This window comes from Eucyclogobius newberryi, unplaced genomic scaffold, assembly GCF_026437365.1.
Source record: "Eucyclogobius newberryi isolate DKJ021-1_F unplaced genomic scaffold, fEucNew1.0.hap1 SCAF_2, whole genome shotgun sequence".
Taxonomy (NCBI): Eukaryota; Metazoa; Chordata; class Actinopteri; order Gobiiformes; family Gobiidae; genus Eucyclogobius; species Eucyclogobius newberryi.
In genome coordinates, this window is record NW_027315834.1 from 37888075 (window position 1) to 37905533 (window position 17459).

The following is a 17459-nucleotide window of genomic DNA, read 5'->3' on the forward strand; positions in this document are numbered from 1 at the left end:
GTAATCATGGTGTAACCGTTAGTAACCATTAGTAATCATGGAGTAATCATGGAGTAACCATTAGTAACCATTAGTAATCATGTAGTAATCATGGAGTAACCATTAGTAACCATGGTAGTAACCAGTAGTAACCATTAGTAACCATTAGTAATCATGGAGTAATCATGGAGTAACCATTAGTAACCATGGTAGTAACCATTAGTAACCATTAGTAATCATGGAGTAATCATGGAGTAACCATTAGTAACCATTAGTAATCATGGAGTAATCATGGAGTAACCATTAGTAACCATGGTAGTAACCAGTAGTAACCATTAGTAACCATTAGTAATCATGGAGTAATCATGGAGTAATCATGGAGTAACCATTAGTAACCATGGTAGTAACCATTAGTAATCATGGTAGTAACCATTAGTAACCATTAGTAATCATGGAGTAATCATGGAGTAACCATTAGTAACCGTTAGTAATCATGGAGTAATCATGGAGTAACCATTAGTAACCATTAGTAACCGTTAGTAATCATGGAGTAATCATGGAGTAACCATTAGTAACCATTAGTAATCATGGAGTAATCATGGAGTAACCATTAGTAATCATGGAGTAATCATGGAGTAACCATTAGTAACCATGGTAGTAACCATTAGTAACCATTAGTAATCATGGTAGTAACCATTAGTAACCATTAGTAATCATGGAGTAATCATGGAGTAATCATGGAGTAACCATTAGTAACCATGGTAGTAACCATTAGTAACCATTAGTAATCATGGTAGTAACCATTAGTAACCATTAGTAATCATGGTAGTAACCATTAGTAACCATTAGTAATCATGGAGTAATCATGGAGTAATCATGGAGTAACCATTAGTAACCATGGTAGTAACCATTAGTAACCATTAGTAATCATGGTAGTAACCATTAGTAACCATTAGTAATCATGGAGTAATCATGGAGTAACCATTAGTAACCGTTAGTAACCGTTAGTAATCATGGAGTAATCATGGAGTAACCATTAGTAACCATTAGTAATCATGGAGTAATCATGGAGTAACCATTAGTAACCATTAGTAATCATGGAGTAATCATGGAGTAACCATTAGTAACCATGGTAGTAACCAGTAGTAACCATTAGTAACCATTAGTAATCATGGAGTAATCATGGAGTAATCATGGAGTAATCATGGAGTAATCATTAGCCTCTGAAACAAACGATGTCTTCTGTCATGGTGTTCAGTGCTTCTTTAGAAGTGGAATTGGCTACAGTAAGATTACCTTCTGTAAGTCGACAGTTGTTTTAAACCAGATATTTAAATTTGTATTTAAAGAGCAGGGGTCTCGTACATCCAGCTGCGGCTCCCGGTGGCTTTTGAAAATAATGATATTTCAAATAAAATGCATTCTGTTGTAATTCATGCGTTTTGAATTGGATTCTAAATTTCAAAATGATGGTGACGCTGTAACTGTTACAGTGTAACGTCTAAATATCACGATGTCCTTATGTCCTTGAACAAACTTTTCGAACCCTTGGTAGGACAACTATGATAATTCTAAGAAAAAAAATAAAGTGAAGAAAACAACATTGCGTATTTTTTTCCGAGTTCAAATATTTCTATTGGAGGCAAAAGTGTAATTTCGTTTTCTCTGCAGTCAATCAAGAAATTAAATTGATTGAATGGTAATAAATGCAACACAGTTGAGTTTATACATAGCATAAATGTAAAAAAAAGTTCATAGTGAGTTTATCAAGTGCACGGAGAGAAGCAGAAGAGGAGCAGGTCGTCCTTCTACCACAGGTTTACAGCGCTCTTCTGTCGAGCTGACGTCTGTATTCACACAGATGTGAAGAAAGCATGTGTTTTCAGCCGCATGCGTCCAAATTCAAGTTCCAATCGAGGCCCTAACCCTTGTTTAAATGTTCATTCAAATGCATTGTTACCCCCTTTTCCTTAAATAAAACAAAACAAACTAAAGTTCATGCATGTTGGAGCAGCGCCCCCCTCTGGTGATACTCCAGAATGCGAGGCGCCTCCAGAAACTTCAACATTAATTTGAAGGAAAACTATATGGCAACAGAGTAGAGCTGCTGTGTGGTCCATGCATGCATTTGTGTGAACAAAGGGTTATATGAAGCTTCAGCCATAGCAATTATGTAATTTCAAAATAATATTTGGACAGGTAAAGTTTCTCAAAAAGTTGATCAAAACATGAAGGAAGTAATTAGAGACACATTAAAAGAAGGCCTGGGAAGGGAGCCGAACTTCAGGCAATAGGGACAAATCTTAATTTAAAGATATCAATTCAAAACTTCTCCTGTTGTCTACTTATAAAAATGTAAGGTAATGTATGCATGTTTTTCATTATGTAATGTTTTCATAAATAAACTTGTGTAGGTTTACATTTCTTGCTTTCTTTTGTTGACAAATTAGGAAAATTAAAAGTTAAAGCTTTCATAAATGAGGTTTATGTGAACAAATTCTTCAGTGTTAAGATCTGGTTAAATTCAAGATTGGAAGGTTCCGTATGCCCATGTACGTCTTTAGAGCTGATCGTTATCTCCCTCTTGAAGGAAATGCATTTTGAGAGAGCAGCTTTGTTGAGAGCGTTGTTTTGAGAATGACATTGTGAGAGAACTGACCAAAAAACAAAACACAAATTCATAAATCCATAAAAACTGTTTTAGCCTTATTTCAATATGTTTTGTAGGTATTTATTTTTTTATTTTTCACCTTTATGAACATTGAACAAGAATATATACAAATATGGAAAAAACAAACAAAACAAGACCAGAGAGAGAATGACAGACATAACTTAAAAGGAATCTCACAAATACGTCAACAAAAACTAAAACACAAATGAGCCAAAACAAATGTCCCACTTTTCCCACAGTCGGTCAAATTTGTCCATTTTCAAATTGAGTCCAAATTGGATTTTTTTTCCAAATTACGAATGTAAATTCTAATGTCAGTCCTTAATAGTCGTTGTATTTTGTGTCATACATTTTTTCGTGAGTACCTTTTCCCTGCTGCCAGGAGGAGGCTCCAGAGATGCTGCTGGTTGTGTCCATGGCAGGAGTCCTGAGGCCCAAAAACACAGTTCTGAAATCCAGTGGATGGTGATGTCATAAAAACACATGACAGTGATTCACCTCCTGCTGCCACATCCTCTCCAACAGTCTGCATTTCCCTGTGAGTATTAGGCACTTTGACCTGGGCTTATTAAGCAATGTGACACACTTCTCCAACAGAATTCCCTTCAATCATGTGATCTTGTGGTTCTCCAGTGAGATGTACATAATTTCCCATTCTTCATGATCCAGAACAAAGTGACCCTCTCTTTCCCATACCCTTAATGCCCAGATTGTTAATACATTTGACTAATTTAGATATTAATCCCCTTTTAATAAAAGATTCATAATAATTCTGTATTTGTAAATACCAATAAAAGTCCTGTTTGTCCAAGCCAAAGGATTCTTTCAACTCATCAAAGCTCCTCAGATTATTCTCCTTTACAATCTGGTAAAAGACCTTTATACCTTTAGTTGTCCAGACTTTAAATCTTGAGTCTGTGCTGTTAGGTTTGAAATTTTGATCGTAAGCCAACCAATTTAAGATTTTAATATCTTTGTTTAATTTGTATGTTTTGATCAGCTCCCTCCATTTTGTAAGAACAGATTTCACCCAAGATTTCACCAGTAAGGCCTGCACAGGAACTTCCACTACAACGCCAATCTCAATATTGCTGCAGATTACTTTATTCCACTCATCAAACAGTCGGGTCGGGGACGGAAGAGATCCGTCTGGAACAGATAGAGAACATTTTTATAGTTGCAATCCTTAGACTTAGACTTAAATATGGGATAAGGTTCCATTTTTTGAAAAAGAAGGGTATCATTTTTTCCCAAATTGTTGATATGTCTCTATGGAGAACAGTTCCATTGGGAAGGTCTTTCTAAAGGTCAGAGGGGGCGCAGAATGAAATAACGTCAGTTTTTTTTTTGTACATTAATTTAGTATCCGGACATTGGACCAATTTTTGGAAGAAAATTTATTACAATAGGAATGGAAATTTCTTGTTTGGTCAAATATAATGGATCATCCTCTACATAGCAGGCAATTTTGTGTTCCGTCCCATCAATTGTAACACCATGAACTGTTTTTGATTGTCTGATAAATTGGGCCAATGGTTCCAAATACAAAGCAAACAGAAGGGGAGACCAGGCACAGCCCTGCCTCACCACCCTCCTGAGTCAGTGGATTTGTCAGATGACCATTGATTTTAATTCTTGATTTTAGATAATATTTTTAACAAAATATTTTTTTTTATAAATAAATCGTATTAAGGCTTTGTTTTGTTGTTTTTGTATGATTCATTATGCGTAAGGATCGTCTTATGTTGTGTTGTGTTGTGTTAGTCATTTGTTAATGAATCCTGTTTGATCATTGTGGATCAAGTTTGGGAGTATTTGTTCCATTCTTTTGGACATGGTTGAGGTGTGTATACGATCCACATTTCCACATTTAGAATAGAAATGGCTCTATATGAGGCACACTCCAGTCAGTCCTTTCTTTTTGGTGTCTGTGATTTGATGGCTTCTTTCCAACTAGGAGGGGTCTGAGTTTTCTCAAGTGCCCATTTAAAAGTTGCCGAAAGGAATGAGTCTGTCTTTTAAAGCTTTATATGATCACTCACTCTAAGGTGAACCCACCGCTCCCGGGAGGTTTACTGTTTTCCAAAACTGTTATTTCAGCTCCTAGTTTTCTATTTTATTCTTCTGACATAACATGCAAATTGAGTGTGGCCAGAAATAAGTTTATATCATCTTCTTTATCGTCTGGAATGTTAGAAAAAAATATTTGATAGAAGGATAAACAACAAAGGTCTTTTTTGGTTAAAATCCATATTTTCAAAATTGTTCTTTCAGCTCGTTGTATTTTAAGTTTAGTATTTCCTGTGAAGTCAGGTCATTAATTTCTCCTCTTATCTTTTTCATTTCTTGTAGCATTTTAGAACACCTTTTTTTAGAACACCTTTTTGGCATGGTTTCTTCCAACAATTTACATTTTTGTAGGTATGCTTTCTACCAATATAATGTATGGCCTTAGTCAAGTGTGTGTGTGTTGGCCTTTATGTCCCTCTGAAGTTCACAATGCTGCTGCCGTGGACATGATTTCACTACAGGAAACGTCATGAGCAGAGTATGCAAAGTCAGGTCTGGTTTGTTTACATCTTCTTCATAGTTCCTTGCATTTATCAGTGCTCCTGCTGCTGAGAAACATTAATTGAGCCAAATGAACCCATTGGACGCTTAACTCATGGTCAGAAAATCTCACTGAAACTGAACTGTCAAAGAAAATAAAGATTATTGGATGTAATCTTATTTTTGCATATCATTAGTGGACAAACAAAGCAAGCACTGAAAAGACTCTCAATGGGCCATAGCTTAAGCCTTTCTTTGATCATTGTGGAATTTAAGCAGCTCTATTTGGAGCAACGACTCAAATAGAGGATTTCAACACTTAGAATGACAACACAACACCTTGCAGAAAACAAATAGACGCGAGAAAATTGGGTGATGCTACAGGTAACAGGCGAGATAATGCATTTTAGAAGAAACTTACAGCATGTCACAATGGCCCAGATACAATTAATGAGCTAAAAGCTGTGGTATTACAATCCTGGATGATTGTATGATCGTTATAATCATTCAGACGTGAGAATTACCTCTTACTCTGTGTATTAGCTGCAGAGGAAAACCTGTATGAAAGAGGCAGGTTTGTGCGTCGACTCCTACTCAACTACATTCCAGTCGTGACCGAAACAGTTCTCACCGAAATCCACCGTCTGCTGCGGCTCTCAAACCCGAGACATCTCCAAATACAATCTCTGTGTGAAACGCCAACACTCAAGAGTCACATGTAACTTTTCTTGTAGGAAGTGCCGTGTTTACCTCTGTGGAAATGCCATTGTTTTGTCTGGAATGTTCCACAGTATGGCATTAATAACCTTATGTATCTCCTTAGAGACAAGCAGATGACGCCAACCAGACCAAATTACGCTCGCAGTAAGAATGCATGTTTTTCAAGTGTTTTCGGGCAATCAAAAGCTATAACTGAATAAATCCGGGATGTTTACTGCCACACAGTGTACAATCTGGTGCAACAGCAAAACCATCTCCATGGAGACAAGTAGGTGGCGAACCGAGCAACAGAAAAGTTACACGTGCTTCTTCAAATTCATGAATATGTAATACCGACAATAAGTAAGTACAACCGACAATAAGTTTTTTCAAGAGAGGATTATAGGAGGGAAAAAAATATATATACATTTTTATTCTATTCATTACAAAGAATTAAATAAGATAAACAATACATATTATTACATTTATTTAGAGAGACACTATTCAATTTATTAGAAGATGAAAGTGGCCACAATGTTGACTAAACATTTTATTAAATTTAAAGATAGTAGTTATAAATCTCCCATTTTGAATTGCCTGGAGACGAAACCTCCACTCCTCTGTCCTGTCTTTGTTTAACGTGCAGTACATAGACGACACGCCTGTCCTATTTGCGGACTCGGTTTCAGTCAGACTCGTTTGCAGGTCCTGTTCAAATCTGATCAAAACGGACACACTGCCAGTGACAGTAACGCCGGCATCATGTCAAACCGCGCTCAGGAGTGGATACGGGAGTCTCTGCGGACCCCCGGCATCCTCATCTTCGGCTTGGTCCTGTCCCCGTGCGGCTGGGTGCTGGACCTCGCCGCCACCGTCGCCCCGAACTGGCGGACGCTCCAAAACCTCCCCGACAGCGCCTCTGGTTTTACCGTCCAGCAGGGCATCTGGGACATCTGCACCTCTTCCTCAGCAACTTCTATTGACTACAACTGTGGCCAAGAGGACACAAATTATACCAACCACCAGATCATCGGCATCGCGCAGGGGCTGATGGTGGCGTCGCTGGTGGTCACGCTGATAGGTTTGGCCGTTGCAATTCCCGGGGTGCGCTGCTGGAAGGACAACCCCAACTGGACGGTCGCCGGCCTGGGAGGACTGCTTATCTTCTGCTCCGGCGTCATGACCCTTATCCCCGTCGCTTGGTACACGCACATCCTGGAAAACATCGCCAGTGTTCCCCCGAATGTCACCGTGCAAGTGGGATACTGCATCATCCTGGGGTACATCGGTGGGATCATGGAGGTGCTGGCGGGGTTTGTCATGTTTATAGGCATTTGCAGGTGCTGCGCAGGGAAGAATAGAGGGGAGATGCGAGTGGAGCACGTGGCGAGCCCGGCATACCGGCAGAGAGAGACACCCAGGCGACCGGAGGTGCCCAGTCGGGGCAGGCCGCGACGTGAGCCCAGCAGTGTGGCATACTCCAGGGACTATGATGACGTGTCCATCGAGAGACCGAAGAGCTCTGCGCGAACTGTGGACTCTATGGTCAGCGGCAAGCCCTATGACGTCGACCTGTGATGGGACAATAATGGACATGAGTGGACGGACTGAGACGGACGTAAAGCACTTTGTTTTTTGTGGTTTTAGTGAAATGTAAAGGTTTTTTTTTTTTTTTTTAAAGGATTTTATGGTCCGTAGGCTTTGTTTGACAGGACAGTGTAGATGGGGGGGTGAGATTGGGGAATGACATGCAGCAAATTGTCAAGCCGGATTCAAACTCACGATGCCCCTCATGGCAGGCATATGTGCAATCCACTCGACCCCGAGCAACACAAGGGGTGTTCTTTCTACAGATTGTAAGGGTGCACTATGTGAGTTTGGAGGATCAGTTGCCTGCTTGCCTCATGAATGGTTGTGTTTGCCTAAAATGTTCAGTATCGTATCGACTTATAAATCTTTAAAATGTTCAGTCACAGGCGTTTGAATTGCCAAAAAGTTCTTGGGTTGGGTGGAGTCAGCTGCTTGTATGGAGGTTGCTATTATAATTAGGCCATTTTGTGGAACATTCCAAGCGAGACAATAATATGTACGTGAAGAATAAGCAAAGCTGGGTAGAGTAGCCAAAAATAGCTTTTAAATTACTTTAAAATACTAAAAGTACAAAGTAGTGTTCGAAGAAATTAGAAAGAGTTAAAAAAGTCTTTAGGGAAACTGTTATTTGAATAAGAATTGGAGTCTGGACGTAATGTAATGTAATTGGAAGGACAAAACGATGCAGAATCTGGTTTTCTCAAAAGATAGATCACAAAAATTAGGATTTTTTTTTTTTTTTGAAGAGTTGTTAGAAAACCTTTACTCAAGGAATAATACTGTTACAAATATAGTACTCATAAAAGCATGCAGTCCAAAAACTACTAAAAAGTTACTCGAGTAAACGCAACTGAAAAGTTTTTAGACCCTAAAAACTGATAATGTGCACACTTAATGTAATGTTCATATTGTATTTAAATAATATTTGCAATAAATGTTCTTGAACATGTGAAGCCTCCTTTTATTAAGAATAAATATTGTGGTTTAAAATGTAAGGATTTGTTTTCGTAAGAGGAGTTGGTTAAAGTTCAACAATTATAGGTCCACAAAAGATGCGCTTAGTCATAAAGTGATAATGCAAAGTCATGTCTGGTTTGTCAGCATGCCTCGCGTAGCTTTTCTAACCGTCATTTTTCATGTTAGACATTCAACAAAGATATTGTGTATTTTTGAACTCTGCAGTAAACAGGCCGGAAATGGGTCAATCATTGAGTTTTATGCTAATTCAGCTTAGAAGCACATTGATATTTTAATGAGCTGAACAACGGGTCATCAGGGGCTCTGGGTGAAACTCAGCTTCTAAAAAGGTTTTTGTGAGAGAACAAGCGATCTGCAGTGGAGCTGAAAGTGCAGAGAGAAACTGGATTCATGCCTAAAAGGTTTAGTTCCACTGCCCAAATTTTTCATTAAATCATACGTATACATATATCATACATATGTGTTAGAGCATGATAAATAATACAATGTGCAGTATTTTTAGTTTGATGAGAGTCTGTAAATAATATCAAATACTATTTTGCATCATCAGAATGTTCAAAATCCCAGATAAGTCTACCACACATTTTACATTTTTACACCAGATCTAAATTCTTTACAAGAAAAAATGAGCAACAATTTTAAATGTTTAGGGTAGAAATGCAAGTTAGTTTGCAATCATACATATTTCAGCACAAATTATACTTTTTGTGAAGCTCAAATACAAATTTGAGTCTAGAAATTGATATTTCTTCCATCATTTGTAATAGATCTGTATATAAAATGTAGCTTACAATCCTGATTTTTAGTATTTGACATAATTTCATAAAACATATAACCTACAAATAATGTAAAATACAATTGTAAATGTGTTCAAACCATGCTCTGGTATAACTCACATGTGTCTGAATGATTTCCACCAATTTTTATTAGTTTTTGATATTCTGACAAAAAAAAGTCCTCTCTATTGCATTTTGTTTTACTTCACTTGCCTCTATATTCTGGACTTTAGAATGTATTTATTTGCCAACATGTCAAAGGTCTAGGTCAGCATATGGCTAAACATCCTAATTGTGAAAAAGTTTGTTTAAGTCCCGAGAGAAGATCACACATTACTAATTAAAAGCGGGTTTCATCAGTCAGTTGTCCACCCAAGTGTATAAAATGATTTAAAACAAAGCAGAGGAATTCCTGCAGAACTACATTCCTGCTCCTGACAGAAAAGCAGCGTGGCATTTATTTCCAAACAACTGTTAAAATGGCCACAAAAGCAGCGGATATCAGTCCAAATAAAGAGCCACGTGTTGAATAATTGAATGTATCGATCTAAATTGGAATGACTTGATACTTGACTTGGAGCTGAACACATCCTCCGGTGCGCTCCCCGGTGCGCTCCCCGTGCGCGCCATACCTGTGCCAGAGGTGAGGCCACTCCCCGTGCGCAGGTTTCAGTCAGACTTGTTTTGAGACTGAAGAAGCTGTCAAAAAGCTCCAGACCGGGGACGGACCGGACACATCCACGGCGCCGGCGGCAGCAGAAGTCGCGAGAGAAGCAGCAGCAGCAGCAACATGCCAAACCGCCGCGCGCAGGAGTGGATCCGCATGACCCAGCGGACCCCGGGCATCCTCATCTTCGGCCTGGTCCTGTCCCCGTGCGGCTGGGTGCTGGACCTCACCGCCACCGTGGCCCCGAACTGGCGCACGCTCCACGACTTCGCGAACAAGGAGCCGCAGTTCGTCCTCCAACAGGGCATCTTCGACATCTGCTCCACCACCTTGTCCTCCACCAGGAACGACTGCGGCCAACCGGACTCTGCGTATTACGCGAACGAGATCATCAACATCGCGCAGGGGATGATGGTGGCGTCCCTGGTGGTCACGCTCATCGGCCTGGCCGTGGCCATCCCCGGCGTGCGCTGCTGGCGGGACAACCCCAACTGGACGGTCGCCGGCCTGGGCGGGCTGCTCATCTTCTGCTCCGGGGTGCTGACCATCATCCCCATCGCCTGGTACACGCACACCATCAACGACCTCAACACCTCGACCCCGACGTCCGACGTGCGCGTGGGCTACTGCATCGTCCTGGGCTACATCGGCGGGATTTTCGAGGTGCTGGCCGGGTTCGTCATGTTCATTGGCATATGCCGGTGCTGCAAGGGCCGCAACCGGGGGGAGGTCCGCGCGGACAGAGCCGCGGCCAAGTTCAACCATCAGAAAGAGCCGCCGAGACGGCCCGTGCCGGCGCCGAGCCTGAGCCGGCCGCGCAGCGAGGCCAGCAGCGTCCCGTACTCCAAAAACTACATGGACGACGACGTGTCTTTCCCCAGAGCCAAGAGCGCGGTCCCGTCGGTCAACACGCTGGACAGTGGCATGCCGTATGACGCTGACCTTTGAGGAGGAGGACGGTGCAAGAAAAGGAGCGTTTTGTGAACCGAGTTTGAACCGGGTGGACTGCAGTTTGTATTTGACAGATGGAATGGGTCAGACGTAACCTAAGATGCAAATATCTCAGTGTTATGAACAAAAAATGTTCATTGGTGTTGTCCACAATGTGCCAGTAAAGTCCAGTATATTAAAGCGTAAGATCAACCTCTTTTAGAAAACCCACTTTGATTAGTTTTATACATTAAACATGAAGGCAACGATTATGAAGTTTCCCCCCAATTGCTTTTAAAGTGGTCATGTAGTGTTTCTTTTTAAAGGACTCTTTTTTTGTGAATAATGTTGTATGCACTTGTGCGGTTGGGACTATCATTTGAGTCGCTTTGTGATAAAAAAAAAAAAAAAAAAAGTGCTGTTGAATAAATGTCTGTTCTTGAAAGTAGATCGTTGTTTTCTTGAGCTAAATACGTTTAAAATGTAGAATCGAACCAAAAAATTAAAGCATAACATTTTGAGCATTTGTTTGCTCTAGTTCCTCTTCTCAGGAGCTGTTATGTTGTTCTATGACAGGTGTTTGAAATAAATGTTGCTGAACCGGTTGGAGAGGGTTTGCTCCTGTACAAGCCTAGTTTACCTGTCAAACAACATTTCCGCTTTTGTTTTAACCAGCTTTTCGGGTCATAAATAAAATGGTGGTGTGGAAATCATGTGTCTAAAGATGTCTGTAGACCTACTTCTTGGGTCTACTGGATATGATCATCCGGTGTCCTGTCATCGGCCTGACTATTTGCCAAGATGTAAGCAAACTGAGCAGAACAAATATTTGAGTGTGTGAAGTACACGCAATAAGGAAGAAAGTTTTACGGAGCTTCACGTGACCTTTTGTGACTGGAGTGGGGGAAAAATGTACCGTTTTATGCACAATTACACTACGCATATTTTAACCAGGGGCTCTTTAGTTATATTGTGAATGCTTTCCAACTTTGTCATAGCACATTTATGAATCTGAATGAAATTAAAACTAAAGTCATGTTAGAAGTTACATGGAAAAGACTTAAGCTTTTATGGTAACATGATTGGGTCAAGTAAAAAAAAAAGATTAAACAAAGCCCTGATGAGATTGTAAAAAAAATAATGTTGGGCACTTACTGACATCTTTTGCATTACACTTCATAAATAAATGACTTTAATCACATGTAAAGTAGTGACTTCTGATTAGATTTTCATCCAGAGTGAACCAGACACCGTTTGTATCAGTAAAGTCCTCATCCAGAGTGTTTGCAGTAAACAACTTCATAACATCTGGTTATGTTGTAATATTCAGTTACATCAGTGCTTTCTGTTCACAGGCGTTTCAGGGAGCGAAGGAATCACTTATATAAAGCGCTTTGAGTTAACCTGATGATTATGTCAAGTAACATGATCGTCTTGTGCTTCAAGAAGAATCTGAAATATTTACATTTATTTCGATAAAACACACAAACTGTAAAGTCAGAATCAATAGTTACAGTATTCTGGTGATTAACAGTAACAAAGTCAATAGTCAACAAGACAAAATACTAAAATATGAGAGAAGCAATAAAGCGGCCTTGTGTTCGTTAAACATTTTACCAAGCTGCACCAGAGAAGTGCTTATAGTAGATACAATTTGATAGTTAAAGTGCATTACTCTTAAATTGTTCTTGAAGAAATGTCTAGGGTTCAGGGCTAAAATACACCTTTCAACAAGTGAACTTCCTCTGCCGAGTCGTTAGCACACTCTTCTGGCATTACAAACTTATTCCTTTGCTCACAAGTCCAGTCATTTGTGTGAATACAAAGCTCCAGCAGATAAAGCGTGGTACAGTTTTTGCCTCATTGCTGCATTGGAACAAAAGCAAGCTTCAGAGACACTAGCTCCGTCACAGGTGATCTGGAAAAACATAAAACACATAACAATATCAGACACATCAAATAACATCTGACAATTGAACGTATTTAAATTAACTAGATTAAAGTACCTGCGTTGTTCTAAGATTGGTCCTCACAAAGACACAGTGTAGCCTTGGTTCATTGCCAGTTTCCGCCTGTTGGCAAAAAAAAAATCTTAAGTTTCATAGACATGTGCCAAGTGATGATGAGTGACAGGTACATGACATTCATTATCACAAGTCACAACCATGAGTAATACTACTAATTATCTGCACATTATCTAACGCATGTGTTACTACATTGTTTTCTAAATGTAATATGTCCAATTTGTGATTTACGTGTCAAGTTTGGACAGGACATAATACTTAAATAGTTCTGAAAGATTGTCTGTTGGTGGGGCTTTTGGCTGCAAGACAGATTTGCTTTGGAAACAAATGGGCATTCTTCAATTTAGGAGTTAAAACCATTTCTAATTTACTCATGACCCCATTATTAAGTGGTGGAAATGCTGAAGGGCCCTTTCCAACCTTTTGTGCATTAAAAACTAACGCTTTTACAGCATAAAACCTTGAGTAATCAGTTCCATTTGTCAGGCTTAAGAGGTTTGAATGACTAAGAAATTCCCACTGTAAAATATATTGCATTATACAGCCGCAAAAAATAAAATAAAAAAGTAATTATTTAAGATACCTGCGATTCTTCTTTTGCCTCCGTCGAATCTTTGCAACGATGAAGGCCAGAAAGAGGCAGCCGAGGATGGCTACGATGACGCCGATTGTGAGTGGCACGCCGAGCGCCCCGTTCACAGTGAGTTCACAGGACTGGCCCGTGTAGCCCAGCGCACAGTCGCACACCAGGTTTGTGCCTCCGCCCGCGGGAGGCACGCACGTCCCACGGCTGTTACACTGGGTCTCTCCACATGTGGGCAGGCTGAAGTCGATGCCTCTGGGCACGGCCGCGGCGGGGGCAGCAGAGGTGGACATGACGCCAGGCTCAAGAGTGACTGCAGAAGGACAAATAATACAATAGACATCATTAACAAAGCTCAAAATGTTGTTGTGATCATGTTTTGCTTGTAACCAGATACAAAAGAAGAATTCAAAAGAATAACTGAATGGAAAAAAAGTGATTCAAAAAGCCATTCACAAACAGAACATGTAAAGGTCTCAAAAGACAATGTATTCAGTTCCCTATTCGGTTCAATTGTTGTAATTTTGGACTAACCCTAAAAAGTAAAACCCTTTTTCATGTTGAAGTACACCGATGAGAATGCGTTTGAGTGGGAGAATGTGGGACAACTGATGGAACTCAAATTCTTAAAAGCAACAATCCAGTGCCTTTATTATTCATGTTCATGCAAGTGTTACTATTTTCTTATTAGGCCCGAGCGCCTGCGAAAGTGCGCACGTAGTGCGCATGAAATCGAGCGCGAAGCGCTCGCCCACTTCCAAACACTAACGCACTCCTTCACTCGCGCACGCCCCGTGCATACTAATTAGTAGGAAAATGGAACATTACCGTTGTAAACGGGCGAAGCCCGTGCAAAAGTGCGCACTAAACGAGTACTTTACATTGGGATGACGACCGCATAAAGCACTCATTTGCGCTAAGTAGCTCACGAATACGTTCCCCATCTCTTGCATGTTCCGTGCATATAAACATGTAATGCAAAAATTGAACATTACTGTATAGAGGGCCAAAAACACAAAGTGGGCGGAGCCCACTCAAAATTAACGAAAGTACCCGTCAGTGACCAGGGACCCACACCATGAGGTAGGAAAGCGCGAAAATGTATAGTTTATGATATTTGAAAAATTGGAAACATTGTTTTCGCATCGAAATATTATTCTTTCTTCTTTCTTTCTTTCTTCTCGGGACCAACCCCCCTATTTTTCACCCAGTGAACATTGACGAAAAGTCACAAAAATTTCCACACCTCTAAAAATCGTGCCTCTCTACATTCTGGCTATTTCCCTTTTCTAAAATAAAAAAAATTGGCACGTCAGCGCCCCCAAATGTACCAAAAATGCATTGAGATAGGTAATGACCCCAAAAAAATCTGATCGTAGAATCATGAAATTTGGCGCAGAGGTAGATGGTGACAAGAGAAGTCAAAAATATTATTTCGGCAACGCCGTCCACCCAACCAAATGTCGGCCATATTGGGTCAAAAATGGCTAAGCATGACGGGAGTTTTTCCAAACGTCGTACTTTTACGAACTCCTCCCAGAGCGTTGGCTCTAAAAAGCTGAAATTTGATGAAAATGGTACTGAGGAGTGGGACATCAAAAGTTATTCAAATTACATTGATACCTGTCACGGTCTCTGTGCGGCGAAGCCGCAAACTAGCTAGAATTTCAGAAATCTCCCATATTTAACATTTCTGCCGTTTGCGCAGATAAAGTCCGAATTGCATCAAATTAGCATCAGTTGTTAAACTCTTTGCCCTAAACCTACTTGAAGTGAAATAAATGAATTTGGTGCCACAGCGCCCCCTACAGATTTTATATGGAGGTTAAATGTTTAGTAGTGCGAAATTATCTGAAATTTGACACAACTAAATTTTGGCATCCCCATCAAAAAAGTCAATGAGACCCATGTCATAGTTATGGTTTTGCCGTAACGATGACCGAAACCTCCCATGTTATTCCAATGGGGAAATCACCAGAACATGTTTACACTTTATACTTTCACAAACTCCTCCCAGGGCGTTCGCCCTATCAACGTGAAATTTGGTGAGACTCATCTTCAGGTGTGGACCATCAAAAGTTATCCACATTTTTATTCAAAGAGTCACGGTCTCTGTGCGGCAAAGCCGCACATTTTGCCAAGAATTCAAAATAAAATTGCTGTTTGATGGTAAAACAAAGGGGAGAAGATGTGACAGCGTCACAGATTCAGCAGTAGGCGTAATAAAAGGACAATTGGAGGACAAAAGGACCCTCTTGCGGCGGCGTGGCGAGGGCCGCTTGCGGCTATATTTTTCTTATTACTTTAAGTTCTTTTCTCTTTTGTAAGAGCTCCTCTATTAAGAGTGTTTAAAAAAAAAAAGATCTATAAGTTATCTGCTCTTTACTTCTGTACTTACTTGTGGGTTGTAACACTGCAATTTCCCCACTGTGTAGACCAATAAAGCCATCTCTTATCTCAAGCACTTTCCTAACCAAACAATAAGTTAAAAAAAAAATCACCTCACTTAAGGACATAGCAAGAACCTCCATTAGCTAGAGCACATCAGCTTGTGTCCTCACATCTGTTGACATGTTCAGAGGGCGGCAAGGCAAGCAAAAGAAAATCAGATTGTGGCGCAAAGCTGTGAAATGAGTTAAGCGCGAGGGCCGATAAAGCAGTTGTGCTCTTGTTCCTCTCAAACTTCCAGTCATTCAGGTTTGAAAACACGGGTGTGGGGCGGGCTTATGCTACAACACAAAGTAAACTTCAAAATATGTTCTACAGATCTTTTTAACCTACCGTTTTACTGTAGATCTGCGAGAAAGTTAATCCAAATGGTTTTTAAATCTCTTAACAGCTGTCCAGTGGAGTCGTTCTTAGTCTCAAGTGAGAATAGCTGAAACAATCTGTAGAGAGGAGGGAAGAGGAAGAAAGTCGAGACCTGTGCAAATACCTGCCTGGTTTTTTCCATAGAACAGACTAAACTCACCTCCCACACGCCTCACCTTCTCATGATCCGAGTCACACGCAACATGCTTGAGGTCAGGACATCAATCCGAGACTCAGGCATTGCCAATTTCATAAGATGCCTTTAGATGTTTGCTTTCCCAAGAGTCAAGGCACAAACGTGAGGAGTTTGGCACCTAGGTGACGAGCCTGGCCCCGAACTGTGTGTGAAACGCCCTGACATGCGAGACATTAGAGCAACACAGGTTTGTGTGAAGAGAAGCCGGAAAACAGCAAGTTAGAACAAGACGAGGCTGACAAACATTTTAACATGTCTAAAGGGCAGATCCTCCGCTACAGGTTGGTGTTTTCAGGGGGCTCTCAGTAAAAGGACTGCAATTTCAGATGAATAGATATTTTGAAATTCCTTTCGAGTAAATTTTAATACATTTAACTTGCCATGGAATTCATAAATTCTAACCTGCAGGTAAGACGTTTAAAACCGCTCTTTGGAAGTCAACAGAACCGCCCTCTATTTAGCAGTTCATCACTAAAGTACAGGCCTCCTTTATAAATTTGAGAACATTTTACTTTAAGCCGCAATAGAAAAGTCTTTCACCAATTTGGAAACATAATTTAAACTTTTTATCCTTTAAAGTTTGAAAGTGTGCACATTGGACATAATATGCAATTTGACGATCTTTTGTGCACCACTCTTAACGTCACCATTTCAATACAAATATTTCTGACTAAAAACGTGTTGCGTTATCTGGCAAAGAGGAACTATTTTTTGGAAGCCATCACAAATGTACTGCAATTTGACCCTGGAGAAATGGTCACATGGCTTGAGGACTTTGCAATGTGTAAAAAGTGCACACAAATGACTTTAAAGAAACTAATATCACACCAACTGAGTGAACGGATGGCTTCAAGGTGAGGGCGAGTGATATTTATGGTATTGTAATTCAACATTGTGCAACAAAGCATGATCTGTGAGACATGACTGGTGCCGGGATAAACACCAAACAAACATGTAGGATCCAAGTCACATTTATTGCTGCAAGACATGACCCAGACATGCTGA

General features: G+C 40.3%; 2 protein-coding genes across 2 annotated transcripts; both read left to right on the top strand.

Moving 5' to 3' along the window:
- The first annotated feature begins 6615 nt into the window (after positions 1 to 6615).
- Positions 6616 to 7488, top strand: LOC140367396 (claudin-23-like). Its single transcript, XM_072453864.1, has one exon. The coding sequence runs from the start codon at positions 6662 to 6664 to the stop codon at positions 7475 to 7477; it is 816 nt and encodes a 271-aa protein (XP_072309965.1). The 5' UTR covers positions 6616 to 6661; the 3' UTR covers positions 7478 to 7488.
- Positions 7489 to 9994: 2506 nt separating this feature from the next.
- LOC140368277 (claudin-23-like) lies at positions 9995 to 11188 on the top strand. The gene has a single exon (XM_072455245.1). The coding sequence runs from the start codon at positions 10034 to 10036 to the stop codon at positions 10856 to 10858; it is 825 nt and encodes a 274-aa protein (XP_072311346.1). The 5' UTR covers positions 9995 to 10033; the 3' UTR covers positions 10859 to 11188.
- Positions 11189 to 17459: the final 6271 nt, after the last annotated feature.

Bases quoted from the DNA above. Each gene is read 5' to 3' on its own strand.
- LOC140367396 (XM_072453864.1), top strand. From the start codon at position 6,662: ATGTCAAACCGCGCTCAGGAGTGGATACGGGAGTCTCTGCGGACCCCC.
- LOC140368277 (XM_072455245.1), top strand. From the start codon at position 10,034: ATGCCAAACCGCCGCGCGCAGGAGTGGATCCGCATGACCCAGCGGACC.